At 47.6% G+C, this 21,096-nt stretch overlaps 1 protein-coding gene across 1 annotated transcript; it reads left to right on the top strand.

Annotated features, from left to right (window-relative positions):
* Positions 1-1,855: 1,855 nt before the first annotated feature.
* LOC141041025 (uncharacterized) lies at positions 1,856-11,465 on the top strand. Its single transcript, XM_073507137.1, has 3 exons — positions 1,856-2,078; positions 10,869-11,008; positions 11,271-11,465. Exons 1-3 carry the CDS (start codon positions 1,856-1,858, stop codon positions 11,463-11,465), a joined length of 558 nt encoding a protein of 185 aa, XP_073363238.1.
* Positions 11,466-21,096: the final 9,631 nt, after the last annotated feature.

Raw genomic sequence — 21,096 nt, 5'->3', positions numbered from 1 at the left:
GAGCTCACGCGGCCACCGAGGGCGCGGAGCCGGAATTGGAGGCCTTCTTTGACTACCCATCGGTTTGAAGCCACCAGCACTAGCAACAGCTACTGGCCCACACTGCCACGGCAACTTTGCTCGCCCGCCGTGACCTGCCGGCTCCACAGGCAGCGCTGCTCATGGCGCAGGACCTATTGCACTACCGCCCACTGAGGATGGGTAGGACGCCTGGTTCACTCGCATCACCGAGCTCATCAACGTCGTCGGGGACGCTCCAGCACCTTCATGCCCCTTGTCCCCTTTGCCATCGCATGGCGCGCGGACGGGGCATGACGCGCCTCCTCCGCCTCCCCCGGGCAATGACGGTGCGGCGCGCCGCCGCGATGCGCACGCTCTGGAGCCTTCCCATGACTCGTCCCCGTCACACGACGGCGGCCCCAGCTGCCAGATCATCCGGCGCGCACCACCCGATGCGCACGTCCTCATTGAGAAGTAGCGTGACCACCAGAACCACACCAACCAGGACGTTGCTATGGCCGGTCACCAGAATCGCACCACCCTCGCCGGTGGCGTCATCTCCACAGCAGGGGCTGCCTCGCCCTTACTCGTGAGCCGCGCCACATGATGTGGCCCATGAAGTTCAAGCTAGAGTTGTCGCCCCGCTATGACTGCAACACCAAACCCTTGGAGTTCCTGCAACTCTACACCGTGAGCATCCAAGCCGCGGAAGGTGACAACTGGGTCATGACAAACTGGTCCCCATGGCCCTCAAGGACGTCGTGCGCTCGTGGCTGATGAACCTCCCCGATGCCTCCATCTCCTCGTGGGCAGAACTGTGTTGGTAGTTCATCTCCAACTTCAAGGGCACGTCCGACTGCCCCCTCACGCTTAGCGCTCTACGTGTCGTTCGCCAGCGCCCTGACGAGACCCACCGCAAGTGCATCTAGCACTTCAGCCAAGTGCACAACAAGATCCCGCGCGCCTCCGATGCCGCGGCCATTGCCGCGTTTCCTCAGGTGTCACGGACGTCCGGATGCACAAGAAGCTCGCCATCAACAACGAGCTTGACTCCATGATTGAGTTGTTCGACCTCGCTGACAAGTGCGCCAAGGCCGAGGAAGGACGTCTCTTCGTTCACAACTACCCTGACAGCAAGCTCGACGTCGCTAAGCCTAAGGCTAGGGACACCAAGCGCAAGGCCCCCGCCGTGCTTGCAGCTGAGCCTGAGCGAAAGGGCGGTCATGAATGCGATGAGGCCAAGAAGGAGGGGCACCCCTTCTGTGCTTACCACAACATGCACCCTCAGACTACCGAAGACTGCCATGAGCTCAACCTGCTTTGTGACGAGCGGCAGGAGAAGCGTGGCGACCACAATGAGCGTGGCTCAGGCTGTGGCGGCAACCGCAACCGCTGGAAGGACCGCGGCGACAACAACGGCAACAACAACTTCCGGTAGGGTTGGCAGAACTAGCCTCAGCAGGCCAATGCTGCCCCGCCGCGCCCCAATAGGAACAATGACAACCTGCTTGAGGAGGATGCCGGGGGCTATCAGGAGCCTCTCGCAGTGGTCTGCATCCTTGGAGGGGCTCAAGATCCCCCATCCAACCGTCACATCAAGCAATTCTCTCACGAGGTGAATGCAGCCCTCCCGGAGCCTGCAGACTCCAGACCCCTCAAGTGGTCGCAATACCCAATCGCCTTCGACTACCCCAACCACCCTATGTCTACAAAGTCGGTGGGAACCATCCCCTTGTTGTGCACACCCACCATCAACAATGTGGTCATCACCGAGACGCTCATCGACGACGGCGCGGGCCTCAATGTGATCTTTGGGGAAACCTTCGAGTAGCTTCAGGTGCCCTACGAGCGCTTGATGCCCACAAGGCCCTTCTCGAGCGTGGCTAACGGCTCCACGGTGCCCCTGGGGCAAGTGCGCCTTCCTGTCACCTTCGGCTCCTGCAAGAACTACCACACTGAGCTCATCGACTTCGACGTGGTGCAAGTTGGCCTGCCCTACAACGCCATCTTGGGCTACCCTGCGCTCACCAAGTTCATGGCAGTGACCCACCATGCCTACAACACACTGGTGCACGTCGGTACTAAACAAACGGTTTTTTACCCCTTTCCGCGACGACATTTGGAACCGTCGCCAAGTGAGTGTGGGCGATAGGGCGGTCCTTCCCACACGACCCAGAAACCGTTGGGCATAAGCCCTCCTGGCAAACACGCTCGGCAAAATGAGGTCGTGTGCGACCGGCGAGCACTCAAATACAGAAATACGTATAGTAGTGCTAAAAATACAATTATACAGGGAAAATCATTTCCGGTCATAATTACATCCCACACAGTCAGTCACCACTAAATGTTTCCGTTCGTATATACATCCCACACAGTCACTACAAGGAAAACGTTTGCGCAAGGTGGCGTAACACAAACAGTTTTGAAGAGAATGTCGTGTGTGATTGTTCATTGATCCAACACGGTTTATTCCTAGAAACTGTGTGCGTTGCCTTAGGTCATCGCCCATGGTGTTTTCTCATTAACCGTTTGCAATAAGAAAACCCAATTAGCAAGCTAATTGGCCAATTAGCAGGCTAATTGGCCTATTATTAATAATCCATTTACTAATCTAATTGACATTCGTATTAAGCACATAATATATTCCATTTCCATATTAAGGAAGCAGGATTTCATAATTGAAATACATTGGAGTACAACATGATATAGCTTCAGCACTCAGCTACCCCATTACACAACTGCACCTGCAACAAGTTTCACATGAAACATTTAGAACCTTTCGAAATTAGCATCATAGACGGTACATAGAGAGATGCATCTCATCTGGAAAACTGCTGAAGCGGAAGGCGAATATTGAGCCTTCATTCATGTTGAAGGTCGTTGCAACTTTAGGCCAGTGCCTGTGGATGATTGACCGTCCATCCTTCGACCTCTTCAGGAACACTTCAATACTGAACCGCGGGTGTTGTATGAAAACTTTCCTCGCCTCCTGACAACAGAGGTGGTTTGAGAGTACCATCTTGTAAACCTCAGTGCTTCCCAGTGTTTCCTTGCAACACATATAAGGTAGTTAGTCATCAGGTTAAGTAAGGGTTCGCATGCTATCAGAAAATATGTTGATGAAAAATAAGCACATTGCAGATTCATCAGATTAATTCAAGCCACATGGAAAACCCATTTATCCAAACCAAGCATGATTAAGAACTAGGAAAGATAGCACTTGTATATGTTTCTCATGTATTAAGTGCAGCCAAATTTGATTTATTTCTCGCATAGTATACAATAAGAGAATGCAGCCACAATAATTGAACATCGCATTGCAGAATTGAACCAAGCAGTTAACTAAACACCACAACAAATGAACCAAATGTTAACTGAGCACCACATTGCACAATATAACATACTGCTAATAGAAGATCAGACAGTTAACCAAACCAAGCATGCTTAACAACTTGGAAATATAGCAATTGTATTTGTTTCTCATGTATTTAGTACAGCCAAATTTGATTTATTCCTCACATGGTATATAATAAGAGAATGCAGCCACATCAATTGAACATCGCATTGCAGAATTGAACCAAGCAGTTAACTAAACACCACAACAAGTGAACCAAGCCACAACAAATGAACCAAGCAGTTAACTAAACACCAATTGAACAATATAACATACTCCTAATAGAAGATCAGACAGTTAACCAAACCAAGCATGCTTAACAACTTGGAAATATTGCACCCTGAAGAATTGAACATCTCATTTGCAGAACTGAACCAAGCAGTTAATTGAACACCACATTGCAAGACATATAGAACATATACACTATAGCAGAAGATTGCATGGTGAAAGTAGATAGCACAATTCACTAGAATTTGTTAAGGAAAGGTAGTAGCTAGCAAACTGAACATGGGTACTTATAGTGAGCTAATAAGACAAGCTACTCCTCATTGTCAGAGATATCAATGACGATTGGCTCCTTGGACATGGAAGAGGGCGAGGCCTCCGCATCGTGGGTGCCCTCGTTGTAGTGATGAGTTGCCTGAGCCGCTCCGGGCACCAACCTGCTGGCTCTCGAGATGAGGTAAGCACGTGCACACTGAGAAAGCACCTCATGGTCTTCGTCGAAGGCACCGACGGTGGCCTCAAGAAAACGCCATGAACTGTCGTTTAAAGCAGCCAACCGCGTCGCGACGTCGGCGCGCGACGCGTCAACGGTGGTCTCGACGGCGAGGTGCTCCTCCAAGATCTGGGGGTCAGCACGAATGGCAGCCATCGCGACCTCATCCGCGCGTGCGGCCGCGATTTGCTTCTCCGCTGCCAAATGCTTCTTGAGGTCCTGGCTATACTGCGTGCACCATAGCTTAGGCCGGCGCTTATTTGGTGGAGGGGTCGGTGATTTGGGTGGACGGTGTCGCGCTCGCGCCGGCGGTCGGGGCATGTGGGATGTGGAAGGAGGAGGAGGATGGGGGCCGGGTGTGGATTACCTGCCTAGATAGGCGAGGCCGAGCAGCATGAAGGAGGGTCACCGGTGAGGAGGCGGCGACGCTGCAAGCAAGGAGTGAAGGTTTCAACTTGGAAAAGAAGGCGGAAAGGGGGAGGGGGCGGGGAGGTAGATATTTTCGCGGAAGGCGAAAATTTCAAATCGCTTCAGTCAAAAAACTGGCGCGCAAAGTGTCATCAGACACGGTCCCTTATTCAGACACAGTCCAAAGATATTTTGTGCTACATCTCACATGGTTGGTTATAATATACTGTGTGGGATCTACTTGATTTTCCGTCTTGATTTGAATTACATAATGGGGTCACAGTGGCCATGGACGGTGTTTGAATTGCTAGACCTTTTATCTGCAGTGATCATAAAAGAATTGGAATTATTCAGGGTTCGTTTGGACATTTTTATGCATTAAGTGGGTTTTCAATGCATTTATATGCATAATTCAAATTTGAACTACATGCACATGCTCCAGTGCATATAAATTGGTTGAAAAATCAAATCTTTGTCCTTGGGTTCATGCTTAGGTCCCATGCAAGAAATGTGAATGAATGTCAAGCACCCTGCCACCGTCACTCGGCCGCAAACATTGAGATACCTGGTTTTTAAATTCTAGTAAATCCAAAACTCGTCTGAAATTCATGAAACTTGGCATGCTATCATGGAGCGGCATCAACATGGCGTGGTAAAGTTTTTTTCCCATTTGGGGCAGGTTTGGGTATATGCTTCTCACAAACCAGAGCTTCTCACAACAAGGATGATGGTTTCGGTAGGGAACGCCCCAACTTTGGGGACGAAAAGATATCCATTGCCTCTAATTGCTATAATTTTTTTTTCGTGTCAACATAGAACGACAGGAGTGTTGTGTTATTTTTTGTGATTTTCGGGGTTCGTTTGGACATTTTTATGCATTAAGTGAGTTTTCAATGCATTTATGTGCATAATTCAAATTTGAACTACATGCACATGCTCCCGTGCATATAAATTGGTTGAAAAATCAAATCTTTGTCCTTGGGTGCATGCTTAGGTCCCATGCAAGAAATGGGAATGAATGTCAAGGACCCTGCCACCGTCACTCGGCCGCAAACATTGAGATACCTGGTTTTTCAATTCTATTAAATCCAAAACTCGTCTGAAATTCATGAAAGTTGGCATGCTATCATGGAGCGGCATTAACATGGCGTGGTAAAGTTCTTGTCCCGTTTGGGGAAGTTTTGGGTATATGTTTCTCACAAACCAGAGCTTCTCACCACAAGCATGATGGTTTCGGTGGGAAACGCCCCAACTTTAGGGACGAAACGATATCCATTGCCTCTAATTGCTTTCAAATTTTTCTCATGTCAACATAGAACAACAGGAGTGTAGTGTTATTTTTTGTGATTTTTCGGGGTTCGTTTGGACATTTTTATGCATTAAGTGAGTTTTCAATGCATTTATGTGCATAATTCAAATTTGAACTACATGCACATGTTCCCGTGCATATAAATTGGTTGAAAAATCAAATCTTTGTCCTTGGGTGCATGCTTAGGTCCCATGCAAGAAATGGGAATGAATGTCAAGCACCCTGCCACCGTCACTCGGCCGCAAACATTGAGATACCTGGTTTTCAAATTCTAGTAAATCCAAAACTCGTCTGAAATTCATGAAACTTGGCATGCTATCATGGAGCGGCATCAACATGGCGTGGTAAAGTTTTTGTCCCATTTGGGGCAGGTTTGGGTATATGCTTCTCACAAACCAGAGCTTCTCACAACAAGCATGATGGTTTCGGTAGGGAACGCCCCAACTTTAGGGACGAAATGATATCCATTGCCTCTAATTGCTATCAATTTGTTTCTCGTGTCAACATAGAACAACAGGAGTGTTGTGTTATTTTTTGTGATTTTTCGGGGTTCGTTTGGACATTTTTATGCATTAAGTGAGTTTTCAATGCATTTATGTGCATAATTCAAATTTGAACTACATGCACATGCTCCCGTGCATATAAATTGGTTAAAAAATCAAATCTTTGTCCTTGGGTGCATGCTTAGGTCCCATGCAAGAAATGGGAATGAATGTCAAGCACCCTGCCACCGTCACTCGGCCGCAAACATTGAGATACCTGGTTTTTAAATTCTAGTAAATCCAAAACTCGTCTGAAATTCATGAAACTTGGCATGCTATCATGGAGCGGCATCAACATGGCGTGGTAAAGTTTTTGTCCCATTTGGGGCAGGTTTGGGTATATGCTTCTCACAAACCAGAGCTTCTCACCACAAGCATGGTGGTTTCGGTAGGGAACGCCCCAACTTTGGGGACAAAACGATATCCATTGCCTCTAATTGCTTTCAAAAAAGTTTCGTGTCAACATAGAACAACAAGAGTGTTGTGTTATTTTTGTGATTTTTTGGGGTTCGTTTGGACATTTTTATGCATTAAGTGAGTTTTCAATGCATTTATGTGCATAATTCAAATTTGAACTACATGCACATGCTCCGGTGCGTATAAATTGCTTGAAAAATCAAATCTTTGTCCTTAGGTGCATGCTATCATGGAGCGGCATCAACATGGCGTGGTAAAGTTTTTGTCGCATTTGTGGCAGGTTTGGGTATATGCTTCTCACAAAACCAGAGCTTGTCACAACAAGCATGATGGTTTCAGTAGGGAACGCCCCAACTTTGGGGATGAAACGATATCCATTGCCTCTAATTGCTTTCAATTTTTTTCTTGTGTCAACATAGAACAACAACAGTGTTGTGTTATTTTTTGTGATTTTTCGGGGTTCGTTTGGTCATTTTTATGCATTAAGTGAGTTTTCAATGCATTTATGTGCATAATTCAAATTTGAACTACATGCACATGCTCCGGTGCATATAAATTGGTTGATAAATCAAATATCTGGTCCTTGGGTGCATGCTTAGGTCCCGAAAGTGAGAGCAGGATTTCTGCATCTCTTGAACACAAACGGTTCTTTTGGATGACCCGTGTAAATCACTTGTGGGGCGGCGCAGTACTATTCGACAACGGGCGGTGCATTTCCCGATACGGCTTTAATGCAGACAAGGGAGAGGGTGGCGGTTCCTGAAATGTTGAACGGCCAATGATGCATCCTCCTTCAATTAGCATCATGTGAATGCATGGGGGAAGTAATGGGAGGACGGGGGAAAGAGGCAGCACGATGTGAATGCAACGCAGTTTGCACTCATATATAGGCGCCCCTCCATTCCAATGCATCTACCACATCGTACGCACCTAATCATTTGCCTAAACACCTACACTAATAAGCGCAAAAGTGCCCACTCCAGACCCATGGCGGCGATGCGCGCGAGCAGCCAGCGGCTGTGCTAGATGGTCCACGACGTCGGCCTTCGGCATGGCACCATGGATCGTCTCCATACGGTGTTGGCGACCGGCTGGTGGATGGCCGCCGTCGACGCCAGCTACGACTCTCAGTTGGACCAGATGATCGTTCGGAGCACCAACAGGTTCACCGTCGTCAAGAAGCTCGCGGACGACATCGCCGTACTCCTCCAGCTCGCGCGCCCGGGCTCCTCATTGCCTGCCACCCTAATCGGCCTCCATGGTCGGAACCTCTTTGAAGCACTGGTGGCCCTGCGACTGGCCGCCGACGCCACGAAGAATGTCCACCTGAAGGTCGCGCTCGCCATGAAGCGCCTCACCCTGCAAGAAACCGTCGAACTACACATCCATGTGTACGAACGAATCGTGTACATAGGTATCTACAAGGCTAGTGAGGACGCTACGACGTTGGCCTTCTTCAGCCAGCTGGAAGCCTTGGATGCCTTAGTTGAGAAGCACCTTGACCTCGCCACACAAGCCGCCACTCCTTAGCCGCTGGTCGGTGGCCCGGCCGGTGCACTGAGTTGAGGAGGAGGAGGTCGTACGTTGATGGATGCATCTTTCTACTTGCCTCCTGTAACCACCACTACGATCGCATCATCGTGGCCTTAATTCTTATTTTGCTATTGCATTCTCGTTCGAGTCAATACAGACATGTGCGACCCTTTGCTCAATACAGACATGTCCGTTCCATTCTTATTTTGATTGGCTTGAATGAAGGTCTATCCCGCCGTTAGGTGCCACAACACGCTGTGCTCGCCGTTAGGCGCCGCGGCACGCTCTGCTCGCGTCCGTCGGCGCGCTCGGCTTGTGGACAGCTTTTCCTTGCGTGTTCAACTGCTATATGCATATATATATGGTTGCTCGCCGTTGAGGCAGCCGCGGAGCGCTCTGCTTGCGTCCCTCCGTGCGTGCTCTGCCAACGGTTGGGCGTGCGCACGATCACGTTGGGGGCCCCGTATGCATGTGGTTGCGCCACGCGCGTTGCCACGCGATGCAGTTACATGCGGCACGCTGGAGTTACGCGCTGCAAATTAGAACTGCCATCAGGGCCTGCCGATATTGCTGGCCGTTCGGCTTACCCTTTAATTCCCACGGCCATTATAACCTTAGTATCTTCAACCTTTCGATCACGCCCCACAACACAACAAGCACACCCACGATGACACATAGATAGGGGATGTCCGGCAGCGCTCCAATGGAGTTCGGCGAGCATAGAGTGGAGACCCACACGAGGGAGATGGATCTCTCGGTGGTGTACAGCATCGACCAGGCCATGGTGGACGACTACATCAACAGCGTTGAGCAGTTGCTTGCTGAAGACAAGTACAAGGTGGTCGGCATCGACCTCCAGTACACCGCCGATCGTCCCGGCATAGATCAGAAGGTTGCCGTCGCCCAGTTGTGCGTGCGCCATCATGTCCTCATCTACCACTATTGCATGGCCACAGAGCCTTGCGACCGTTTCAACAGGTTTGTCAACAGCACCGACTACAAGTTCACCACGGTGGATACCAAAGACGATGCAAAAGCGCTCAGTGTTACGGGCTTGGCCTGCAAGAACCTTGTCGAAATCCGTGACCACTACAGGGTCTGGGGCAGCATGAAGCAGGACTCCCTGGTCGAACTCGCCTCGGACATCATTGACCCCTACTACGAAAAGATGAAGCAGGATGCCCAAAGAACAAGTCCCGTATCCTGGCACGGGGCCTGGATGCGGCAACTGGATGATGCTCACCTCAGGTTTGCGGCCAAGAGCATGTACACATGCTACAAGATGCACAGGCGGATCGTTGACATGAGGAAGTGCCTCGTTACCCAAATCGACGAGCCCGGATCGAGCCACAAGCAGAGCAAGTGTCACAAGAAGTAGATGATGATCAGATGATCGTTTATACTAGTTAATCATGCATGTAATATATAATTTACTTTATTGGTGTGTGAGGAAATGTCATGTCTGTAGTAGCCACCTATGTAATTATGCATGTAATAGTTTACTTTGGTGTGTGCAAATGCCATGGTTGTAGTAGCCACCTATGTAAGTGGATGTTTAATTTGGTTATGCAAGCATGTCCTTATAAGTGTGTGTGTGTGTGTGTGTATATATATATATGTTGTTGTTCTGTATGCAATCCCATCGCACAACACCGATGTCTTGTTAAGTTGAACCGTTTCTGTTCTCTTGTGTCAACGCAAACAGTTCGCCCGAGTGCGCATGCCGTATATCGCACACACCTTCATCTGGCTGACCGTTTCTTTTGTGTTGCCTAATCACAAACAGTTCATCCGAGTGAACTGTATGCTGTACATCACACACACCTTCATCTGGCTGCCTGATGTCTACTACACAACCTTCTTGTAGACGTTGTTGGGCCTCCAAGTGCAGAGGTTTGCGGCAGCGGAGCTCCTGATCTAGGTTATGTTCTGGAGGTTTCTGTATATATAAGAGGTTTTGGCGTCGAGAACAAGTCAGGGGCTCTCCGGGCTGTCCACGAGGTAGGGAGGCGCGCCCAGGGGGGTGGGCGCGCCCCCTACCCTCGTGGGCAGCCCGGGACTCTTCTGGCCCATCTCTTTTGCTCCATGGCCTTCTTCTGGTCCAAAAATAAGTTCCGTGAAGTTTCAGGTCAATTGGACTCCATTTGGTTTTCCTTTTCTGCGATACTCAAAAACAAGGAAAAAACAGAAACTGGCACTGGGCTCTAGGTTAATAGGTTAGTCCCAAAAAAATAATATAAAAGTGTATATAAATGCATATAAAACATCCAAAACAGAATATATAATAGCATGGAACAATCAAAAATTATAGATACGTTGGAGATGTATCACTGGCCGTTTCTTTTGTTCCTCCTCATCGAAAACGGTTAATTAACTGAACCGTATGCCCTAAATCACGCACGCAACTAAAATCTGAACCATGTTTGATGCGTCCTCCATCGCAAATGTTTTGCACCTTTTTTGACGGTTTTTTACACCACCGTTTGCGATTATGGCATCGCACACAGTTTCATCGAAGGGTCTCTGATCGTAGTGTTGCGTTAGCAGCATCCTGCAGTAGTGACACCATCAAGCTACCGGGCTGCAACGGGACCATCACCATCCGCTGTGACGAGAAGGACGCGATGCGCACCCTCAAGCATGCCTACAAGGCTGCCGACACCGCGTACACCGCAGACGAAGACAAGGTAGGGCCTGCCGAGCCCGCCGCCACGAAGAAAAGCCACAGTTCTCACAGATCCCTGTGGAGACGAAGAAGGTGTCGCGGGACACAGTGGTTCATGGCTCTCACTCCCCGTCGGCGCTGGCCTATCCCCCAAATAGGAAAGCAAGCTCGTCACCTTCCTCCGGACAACATCAGACATGTCCAGTGTACCGAGGGAGGTGATCGAGCACCACATAGCCGTGTGCCCCAATGCACGACCCATGAATAAAAAGGTACAGCGCTAGGCGCCCGAGAAGCAAGAGTTCATCATTCAGGAGGTCGAGCAACTTCAGGAGGCAGGGATCATCTGCGAGGTGCTCCATCCCGAGTGGATCGCCAACCCTATTGTCATCCCCAAGCCAAATGGCAACAAGCGCATGTGCGTTGACTTCACCAACCTCAACAAAGCCTGCCCCAAGGACCCCTTTCCCCTCCCATGAATCGACCGGATCATGGACTCCACCGCTGGGTGCGAGTTGCTGTGGTTCCTGGGCGCCTTCTCAGGCTATCACTAGATGAAGATGGCAGGAGGGGATGAGGACAAGACCGCCTTCATCACCCCTTGTGGAGTATACTACTACATATGCATGCCCTTCGACCTAAAGAGCGCGGGAACCACCTTCACGAGGCTAATGTGCATCGGCCTGGGGCACGAGATGGGAAGAAATGTAGAAGCCTACGACGATGAGATCGTCGTCAAGACTCGTGAGGCGATCTCACTCATCACAGACCTCGAAGAAACATTCACCAACCTACGCAAGCTCAACCCCGCCAAGTGCGTCGAGCCCCTTCAGGGAAGCTACTTGGCTTCCTGGTCTCCCACCGCAACATCGAGGCTAACCCTGAGAAGATCAAGGCCATTGAGGAGATGGGCCCTCCCGGAAACCTCAAGGAAATGCAGCTCCTAGCGGGATGCATGGCCTCGCTCGGGCGTTTCATCTCCAAGTTCAGCGAGAAGGCCCTGCCCTTTTTCAAGCTCATGAAGAGATCGGGCCCCTTCAAGTGGACTCCTGAGGCTGACGCGGACTTCGAGGGCCTCAAAAAGTACCTCACAAGCCCTCCCGTCATGGTCGCCCTGCCTTCCCAGCCTCTGCTCATGTACTTGGCGGCCACCCCCAGACGGTCAGTGCAGTACTGGTCGCTGAACAAGAAGAGCACACCCATGTCAACCCTCATGTTGCCCCCCACTCATGAGGTGCCATCTCGCGAGGCCTCCCGAGGAGCCCGCACGGCATGGGTCATGTGCCCATCACATGGGTGATGTCGTCACGGCAGGTGACGGCAACAAGGTTGTGCCAGCCTGTGCGGCTGGGGCAGTTTACCCTTTGGTGATAAGGGAACAATTGTGCCTGTCTGCCCCCAAAGCAAGTCCCAAAGCCTTCCTCTTTGGTGAAAGAAGACCAGGACGACAACGCGGCATGACGGAGGTCATCGTGGAGCCCCCTGCACATCACGGATAACAACTTTAGCAACTGAAGACCGCCTTTTGTCAGGATAAGCACCGACGCTTGTCCCCTTTCAAATTGCCGCCATGTGGTAGCCCTTCCCGCGAATTGTTTTCGGGGAAGAGGACCGGGTGCCTATATAAGGGGCAGTGTTGCCACCGTAGCAAGGGATCGGTCCATTCTGCGCCATTGCTGACCCCCAAGAGCTCCCGCTCACCTTGTAGCTCCAAGAGCACTGTCCACAAGCAATTCCACCAAGCAGGAGTAGGTTTTTACACCGCACGGTGGCCCGAACCTGGGTAGCTCGCTGTGTCTCTATCGTGCCTCGCGCCTAGCCCGTAGCCTCGTAGTCATGAGCCAAGTCCCTAGAGTTTGAACTAGGATTTTGGAGGATTTCCCGTAGCTTAGGATCAATCCCCCGACAACCCTCATGCATGGCTTATGCCAGAAGCTTCGTCGGCTACAGTCCACCGCCAGCGTGTCAACCACACTTGCGCACCAGTTTTTGGCTGCACCGAGCGAAAAATTCGGCAACCGTAGAAATATCTAGCTCCCCGCCCCCTCCCCCGACAAAAAGCCACATTTGCACTGTTTCCTCCTTCTTTTCCATGTTCAAACCTTCACTGCTTGCCTATAGCGCCGCCTCCTCACTGGCGACATAGTCAGGTAATCCACATCCCACCCCCATCCTCCTCTTCCTCCATCCCACATGCCCTGATCGCCGGTGCGACATCTTCCATCCAAATCACTGCCCCGTCCTCCAAATGAGCACCGCCCATAGCCATTTTGCACACAGTTTAGCCAGGAGCTCAAGGAGCATCTGGCAGCGGAGAAGCAAATCGCGGCCACATGCACGGATGAGGTCACGAAGCCTGCCATGCATGCTGACCGCCAGATCTTGGAGGAGCACCTCGCCATCGAGGCCACCATCACTGGCTCGAGCATGGACGCCGCCACATGGTTGGCTGCTTTAAACGACAGTTCGTGGTATTTTCTCGAGGCCACTGCTGGCGCCTTCTAGTGAATTCTTCTCTATAATGTTAATATACAGTCTGATCTTCAGAAATGTGATGTTTAGTTAACAGTTTGGTTCAACAATTGCTATGTTTCCTACTAGTTCTTAAGCATGCTTGGTTTGGTTAACTATCTGATCTTCTAGTATATGTTCTATTATGCAATGTGGTGCTCAGTTAATTGTTTGGTTCATTTGTTGTGTTGTCCAGTTATCTGTTTGGTTCAATTCTGCAATGTGATGTTCATTTGTTGTGGGTACAATTTTGTATTGTTGTGGATGTGATAAATAAATCGAATTTGGCTGTACTAATTACATGAGAAACACATACAGTTGCTACATTTCCAAGTTGTTTATCATGCTTGGTTTGGTTAATTGGCTTTTCCATGCATCTCACATTAATCTGTTGGATCTGCAATTTGTTTATTTTTTATTAACATATCCTACTGATAGTATGCAAACTCTCACTTAACATGATCAATATGTGTCTTATATGTGTTGCAGGGAAACACTGGGAGGCATTGAGGTTTACCATCGAGGTTTGCACATGCATGGTCCTGTGGCTAATTGCACATTATTGTGCAAGTGCAGGAATCATTCTAATATTTAGGTTTTTAACAATTTGGTCTTGCACATGTAGGCCCTGCTATCAGAGGTTTAGACCCACTATCCAACCCATTTTACATATGGGGAAATGAGATGTCCATGAATATCAGTCAAGTCAAGAAACTCAGAAAGATTGTTAGGATGAAGAAACTAGCGACGAGCAACAGCAAGATCTTTTTTTTCAAAATGAAGAAGACATCAGTCAATTATAGGATGGTACTAACTCTTTTACCCTTGTTTTTTTCCTTTGCGCCATTTCAAAATTTAGAACAGATATTTATGCAGATCTTTGTTTTCAGTCCTTTCCAAAGCAGTTCACCGATGATTACCTCTCAAACCACCTACATGGTCGAGAGGCGAGGAAGGTATTCATTCAACACCCACGGTAAAATATTGAAGTCTTGCTCAAGAGGAGGAAGGTTGAGCGGGCAATTATCCCTAGCCACTGGCCTAAAGTTGCAAGGACATTCAACATCACTGAAGGCTCAATATTTACATTCCGCTTTAGTAGTTTCCTAGATGAGATTCATGTGTCTATTTGCCATGTACAATGCTACTTTCCAACGGTTTTAGATGTTGCATGTGAAACTTGGTGCTGTTGTGTAATGGCGTAGCTAGCTATATGCCTATATGGTGTAACTGAGTGCTGAAGCATATCTGATGTTGTACTCTGATGTAATTCAATTATGAATCCTGGTTGATGTAATACGCATATGAAATATATGGTGTGTTTGATATGAAATGTCAATTTGATTACTAAATGGATTATCAATAGTAATTAGCCTGTTTATTGGGTTTTCCCATTGAAGATGGTTTCTCACACAACACCGTGGGCGATGAACTCAAACAACCCACACAAGTTCTAGAAAGTAGGCATGTTGGATCAATGAACAATCACACATGACTTCCGCCCGACAAATGTTTGCGTTAGGCCACCTTGCACAAACATTTTCACATTAAAAATTGTGTGTGATATACATAGGAACAAAAACATTTGTCTTGGATTCACTGTGTGGGATGTACATACGAACAGAAACGTTTGTCTAGGATTCACTTTGTGGAATGTACATACGAACGCAAATGATTGGGCCTGTATAATTATCTCCGATGGATCACCCTATCACACACGAGCTCTTTTTGCCCCGCGTGTGTGGCCGAAGGACCTAGCACCGGCGGTTTCTGGGTCTGTGGGAAGGACCCCCTATCGCATACATAGGCAAGGAGGCAGTTTAAAACTCTTGTCGTGCAAATGGGGTAAAAACCATTTGTATAGGACGTCTCTGCACTAGTATAAGAAGCATAAGTGTGCGTATTAATTTGTAGTGTTTATGGTAAAATGATAAATCTGATGATAACATGAAGGTGGTATCTATAGACCACTATCGAACATGCATCTATAACTAATACTCCACCCCCCCCACACACACACACAATCGACATCCTTCTGCATCTTCAGGTATATTAAAAAGGTATTGCATTAAGTGACACACGATTGATAATTGGATTGTCTACACTGATGACCTTTGATCTGGTTTCAGATGTAGATAGTTTCCATTTTTCCCTCGAGGTGATCCTAGGTTATCGAACCCACAGGAAACTTTACTAAAGATAAGGTGATTTCTGCAAGCACTTGTTAACCAATAGTTCCAGTTTCCCAGACCGAATATGCATAGTTTAAAGAAATAAATAATAATAGGGAAAATAGGCCAGGGCTTAAGGATTTATGTGCAATCGTATACTTACGGTTGGGATTCTATTTTAGCATACAACATGGCTCTGGCAGGCATTGTTACATATATGCAGTCAACGTGTTGTTTATAGGAGATGCGTCCAAGTAACTCCATGGCTGACATGCAGCCACAACATGGTTCTATTATCTAGCCAAGGCCCTTACAGTATCACGGGGTTACCTCAGTTATTAAGGACTAATTCATACTAACACAATGGGTGTTTAATGACTACACAGTTTATACCTCAGAGAATAGTTTTCAGCTACTATACTAATCTTATTGTCTAGTTACTGCATCGTTTATAACTCAGAGAATATTTTTCAACTACCATATTAGTCTTACTGTCACAGCGTTTGAGCCTTCCGCTCCTCTCTGTTGGGGAACGTAGTAATAATTCCAAAATTTCCTACGTGTCACCAAGATCAATCTAGGAGATGCTAGCAAGGAGAGAGAGGGAGTGCATCTTCATACCCTTGAAGATCGCTAAGCGGAAGCGTTACAAAGAACACGGTTGATGGAGTCGTACTCGCGGCGATTCAAATCGCGGAAGATCTGATCTAGCGCCGAGCGAAAAGCGCCTCCGCGTTCAACACACGTACAGCCCGGAGACGTCTCCTCCTTCTTGATCCAGCAAGGGGAGAGGAGAAGTTGAGGGAGAACTCCAGCAGCATGACGACATGGTGGCGATGGAGCTGGTGGTTCTCCGGCAGAGCTTCGCTAAGCACTACGGAGGAGAGGAGGTCTTGGAGAGGGGAAGGGGCTGCGCCAGGGAAGGGTGTCTGGCAGCCCTCCCACCCCCACTATTTATAGGAGAAGGGGAGAGGGAGGCGGCGGCCATGGGGAAACCCTAGATGGGTTTTGGGCGCCCCCACCCCTAGGACACTTGCCCCCCAAGCCAGGAGGGGCGGCTGCCCTAGGGGAGGCGCCCCCACCTCTCTTGGTTACGTGAGAGGGGTTGGGACGGGCGAACAGCCCCTTAGTGGGCTGGTTTGCCCCTTCCCCTTTGCCCATAAGGCCCCCCAACGCTTGCCGGGGCCTCCGAAACCCCTTTCGGACATGCTGGCCATAGCCTGGTATCCCCAGAACACTTCCGAACTCCAATACCCTTCGTCCAATATACCGATCTTCACCTCCGGACCATTCCGGAACTACTCGTGACGTCCGGGATCTCATCCGGGACTCCGAACAACCTTCGGTAACCACATACTATTTCCCATAACAACTCTAGCGTCACCGAACCTTAAGTGTGTAGACCCTACGGGTTCGGGAACCATGCAGACATGACCTAGACACCTCTCCGGCCAATAACCAATAGCGGGATCTGGATACCCATATTGGCTCCCACACGTTCCACGATGATCTCATCGGATGAACCACGATGTCGGGGATTCAATCAATCCCGTATACAATTCCCTTTGTCCATCGGTATGTTACTTGCCCGAGATTCGATCGTCGGTATCCCCATACCTCGTTTAATCTCGTTATCGGAAAGTCTCTTTACTCGTTCCGTAACGCATGATCCTGTAGCTAACTCCTTAGTCACATTGAGCTCATTATGATGATGCATTATTGAGTGGGCCCAGAGATACCTCTCCGTCATACGGAGTGACAAATCCCAGTCTCGATTCGTGCCAACCCAACAGACACTTTCGGAGATACCTGTAGTGCGCCTTTATAGCCACCCAGTTACTTGTGACGTTTGATACATCCAAAGCACTCCTATGGTATCCGGGAGTTGCACAATCTGATGGTCTAAGGAAATGATACTTGACATTAGAAAAGCTCTAGCAAACGAACTACACGATCTTGTGCTATGCTTAGGATTGGGTCTTGTCCATCACATCATTCTCCTAATGATGTGATCCCGTTATCAATGACATCCAATGTCCATGGTCAGGAAACCATAACCATCTATTGATTAACGAGCTAGTCAACTAGAGGCTCACTAGGGACATGTTGTGGTCTATGTATTCACACATGTATTACGGTTTCCGGTTAATACAATTATAGCGTGAACAATAGACAATTATCATGAACAAGGAAATATAATTATAACCATTTTATTATTGCCTCTAGGGCATATTTCCAACAGTCTCCCACTTGCACTAGAGTCAATAATCTAGTTCACATCGCCATGTGATTAACACCCAAGAGTTTACTAGAGTCAATAATCTAGTTCACATCACCATGTGATTAACACCCAAGAGTTTACTAGAGTCAATAATCTAGTTCACATCACCATGTGATTAACACTCAATGTGTTCTAGGGTTTGATCATGTTAAGCTTACGAGAGAGGTTTTAGTCAACGGGTCTGCAACATTCAGATCCGTGTGTTCTTCGCAAATCTTTATTTCATATTGTAGATGTTGCTACTATGCTCCACTTGGAGCTATTCCAAATGGTTGCTCCACTATACATATCCAGTTTGCTACTTAGAGTCATCCGGATAGGTGTTAAAGCTTGCATCGACGTAACCCTTTAAGCCGAACTCTTCATCACCTCCATAATCGAGAAATATTTCCTTATTCCCAAGGACAATTTTGGCCGCTGTCCTATGATCCACTCCTGGATCACTCCTATACCCCCTTGCCAGACACGTGGCAAGACACATCGTGGTACACAGTATGGCATATCGTATAGAGCCTATGGCTAAGGCATAGGGGACGACTTTCATCCTTTCTCTTTCTTCTGCCGCGGTTGAGCTTTGAGTCTTACTCAAATTCACACCTTACAACTCAGGCAAGAACTCCTTCTTTGACTGATCCATTTTGAACTCCTTCAAAATCATGTCAAGGTATGTGCTCGGTGAAAGTCTTATCAGGCGTCTTGATCTATCTCTATAGATCTTGATACCCAACATGTAAGCAGTTTTACATAGGTCTTCCTTTGAAAAACTCCATTCAAACAACCCTTTATGCTTTCCAGAAATTCTACATCATTTATGATCAACAATATGTCATCCATATATAGTTATCAAAATGTTGTACTGCTCCCACTCACTTTATTGCAAATACAAGGTTCTTGCAAACTTTGTATAAACCCAAATGCTTTGATCACCTCATCAAAGCGTATGCTCCAACTCCGAGATGCTTGCTCCTGTCCATAGAAGGATCAATGGAGTTTGCATACCTTCTAGCATCCTTAGGATCGACAAAACCTTATGGTTGTATGACATACAGCCTTTCCTCATGGAAACCATCAAGGAAACTTTGTTTTGACATCCATTTGCCTGATTTCGTAAATCAAAATGCAGCAACTGCTAACATAATTCTAACAGACTTTAGCATCGCTATGATCGAGAAAGTCTCATCACAGTCAACTCCTTGAACTTGTCGGAAACTTCTTTGAGACAAGTCGAGCTTCATAAATGGTGACATTACCATCAGCGTATGTCTTCTTCTTAAAGATCCATTTATTCTCAATGGCTTGCCGATCATCGGGCAAGTCCACCAAAGTCCATACTTTGTTCTCATACATGGATCCTAACTCGGAGTTCATGGCTTCCAACCATTTGTTGGAATCCGAGCCCACCATCGCTTCTCCATAGCTCATAGGTTCATCGTTGTCCAACAACATGACCTTTAAGACAGGGTTACCACTCAGAAGTTGTACACACCCTTGTCGACCTACGCGGTTCGATAGTAACTTGATCTGAAGCTCTATGATCATCATCATTAGCTTTCTCTTCATTTGAGGTAGGTGCCACAGAAACATCTTTCTGTGCTGCGCTATTCTCTGGTTGAAGTAAAGGTTCAACAACCTCATCAAGTTCTATCTTCCTCCCACTCAATTCTTTCGAAGAAACTCTTTCTCGAGAAAGGACCTGTTCCTAACGACAAACACTTTGCCCTCAGATCTGAGATAGAAGGTATACCCAATCGTCTTGTTTGGGTATTCTATGAAGAAACAATTTTCCGCTTTGGGTTTGAGCTTTTCTGGCCGAAGCCTATCGACATAAGCATCGTAGCCCAAAACCTTAAGAAACAACAACTTAGGTTTCTTGCTAAACCATAGTTCATACGGTGTTGTCTCCACGGACTTAGATGGTGCCCTATTTAAAGTGAATGTAATTGTCTCAAATGCATAACCCCAAAATGATAGTGGTAGATCGGTAAGAGACATCATAGATCGCACCATATCCAATAGGGTGCGATTACGACGTTCGGACACACCATTACGCTATGGTGTTCCAGGTGGCGTCAACTGTGAAATGATTCCACCTTGTCTTTAGTGATTGCCAAACTCATAACTCAGATACTCTCCCCTTGATCAGATTGTAGGAACTTGATCTTCTTGTTATGATGATTCTCAACTTCACCCTGAAATTGCTTGAACTTTTCAAACGTTTCAGACTTATGCTTCATTAAGTAAATATACCCATATGTACTCAATTCATCGGTGAAGGTGAGAAAATAACGATATCCACTGCGTGCGTCAACACTCATCGGACCGCACACATCAGCATGTGTGATTTCCAACAAGTCACTTGCCCGTTCCATTGTTCCAGAAAATGGGGTTTTAGTCATCTTGCCTATGAGGCATGGTTCGCATGTGTCAGGTGATTCAAAATCAAGTGACTCCAAAAGTCCATTAGCATGGAGGTTCTTCATGCGCTTTACACCAATATGACCTAAGCGGCAGTGCCACAAGAAAGTGGTACTATCATTATCAACCCTACATCTTTTGGCACCAATGTTATGAACATGTGTATCACTACGGCCGAGATTCACATTGGGTGCATGACCATAGAAGGTGTTATCCATACAAATAGAATAACCATTATTCTCTGACTTAAGTGAATAACCGTATTGCAATAAACATGATCTAATCATGTTCATGCTCAACGCAGACACCAATGCAAACAACATTTATCTGGGTTCAATACTAATCCCGAAGGTAGAGGGAGCATGCGATGGTGATCATATCATCCTTGGAAACACTTCCAACACATATCGTCACCTCGCCCTTAGCTAGTCTCCGTTTATTCCGTAGCTTTTGTTCCGAGTTACCAATTTTAGCAACTGAACCAGTATCTAATACCCATGTGCTACTAGGAGTACTAGTAAGGTACACATCAATAACACATATATCAAATATACTTTTGTTGAAGTTGCCAGCCTTCTTATCTACCAAGTATTTGAGGCAGTTCCGCTACTAGTGATCGTTCCCCTAATAGAAGCACTTCGTCTCGGGTTTGGGTTCTTGGGTTTCTTCACAGGAGCGGCAACTGGCTTGCCATTCATGAAGTTTCCCCTACTGGCCCTTGCCCTTCTTTGA

Source organism: Aegilops tauschii, chromosome 2, assembly GCF_002575655.3.
Source record: "Aegilops tauschii subsp. strangulata cultivar AL8/78 chromosome 2, Aet v6.0, whole genome shotgun sequence".
In the NCBI taxonomy this organism is placed as follows: domain Eukaryota; kingdom Viridiplantae; phylum Streptophyta; class Magnoliopsida; order Poales; family Poaceae; genus Aegilops; species Aegilops tauschii.
The sequence above is the reverse complement of the archived record's forward strand: the minus strand, read 5'-3'. Positions and strand labels throughout refer to the sequence as shown.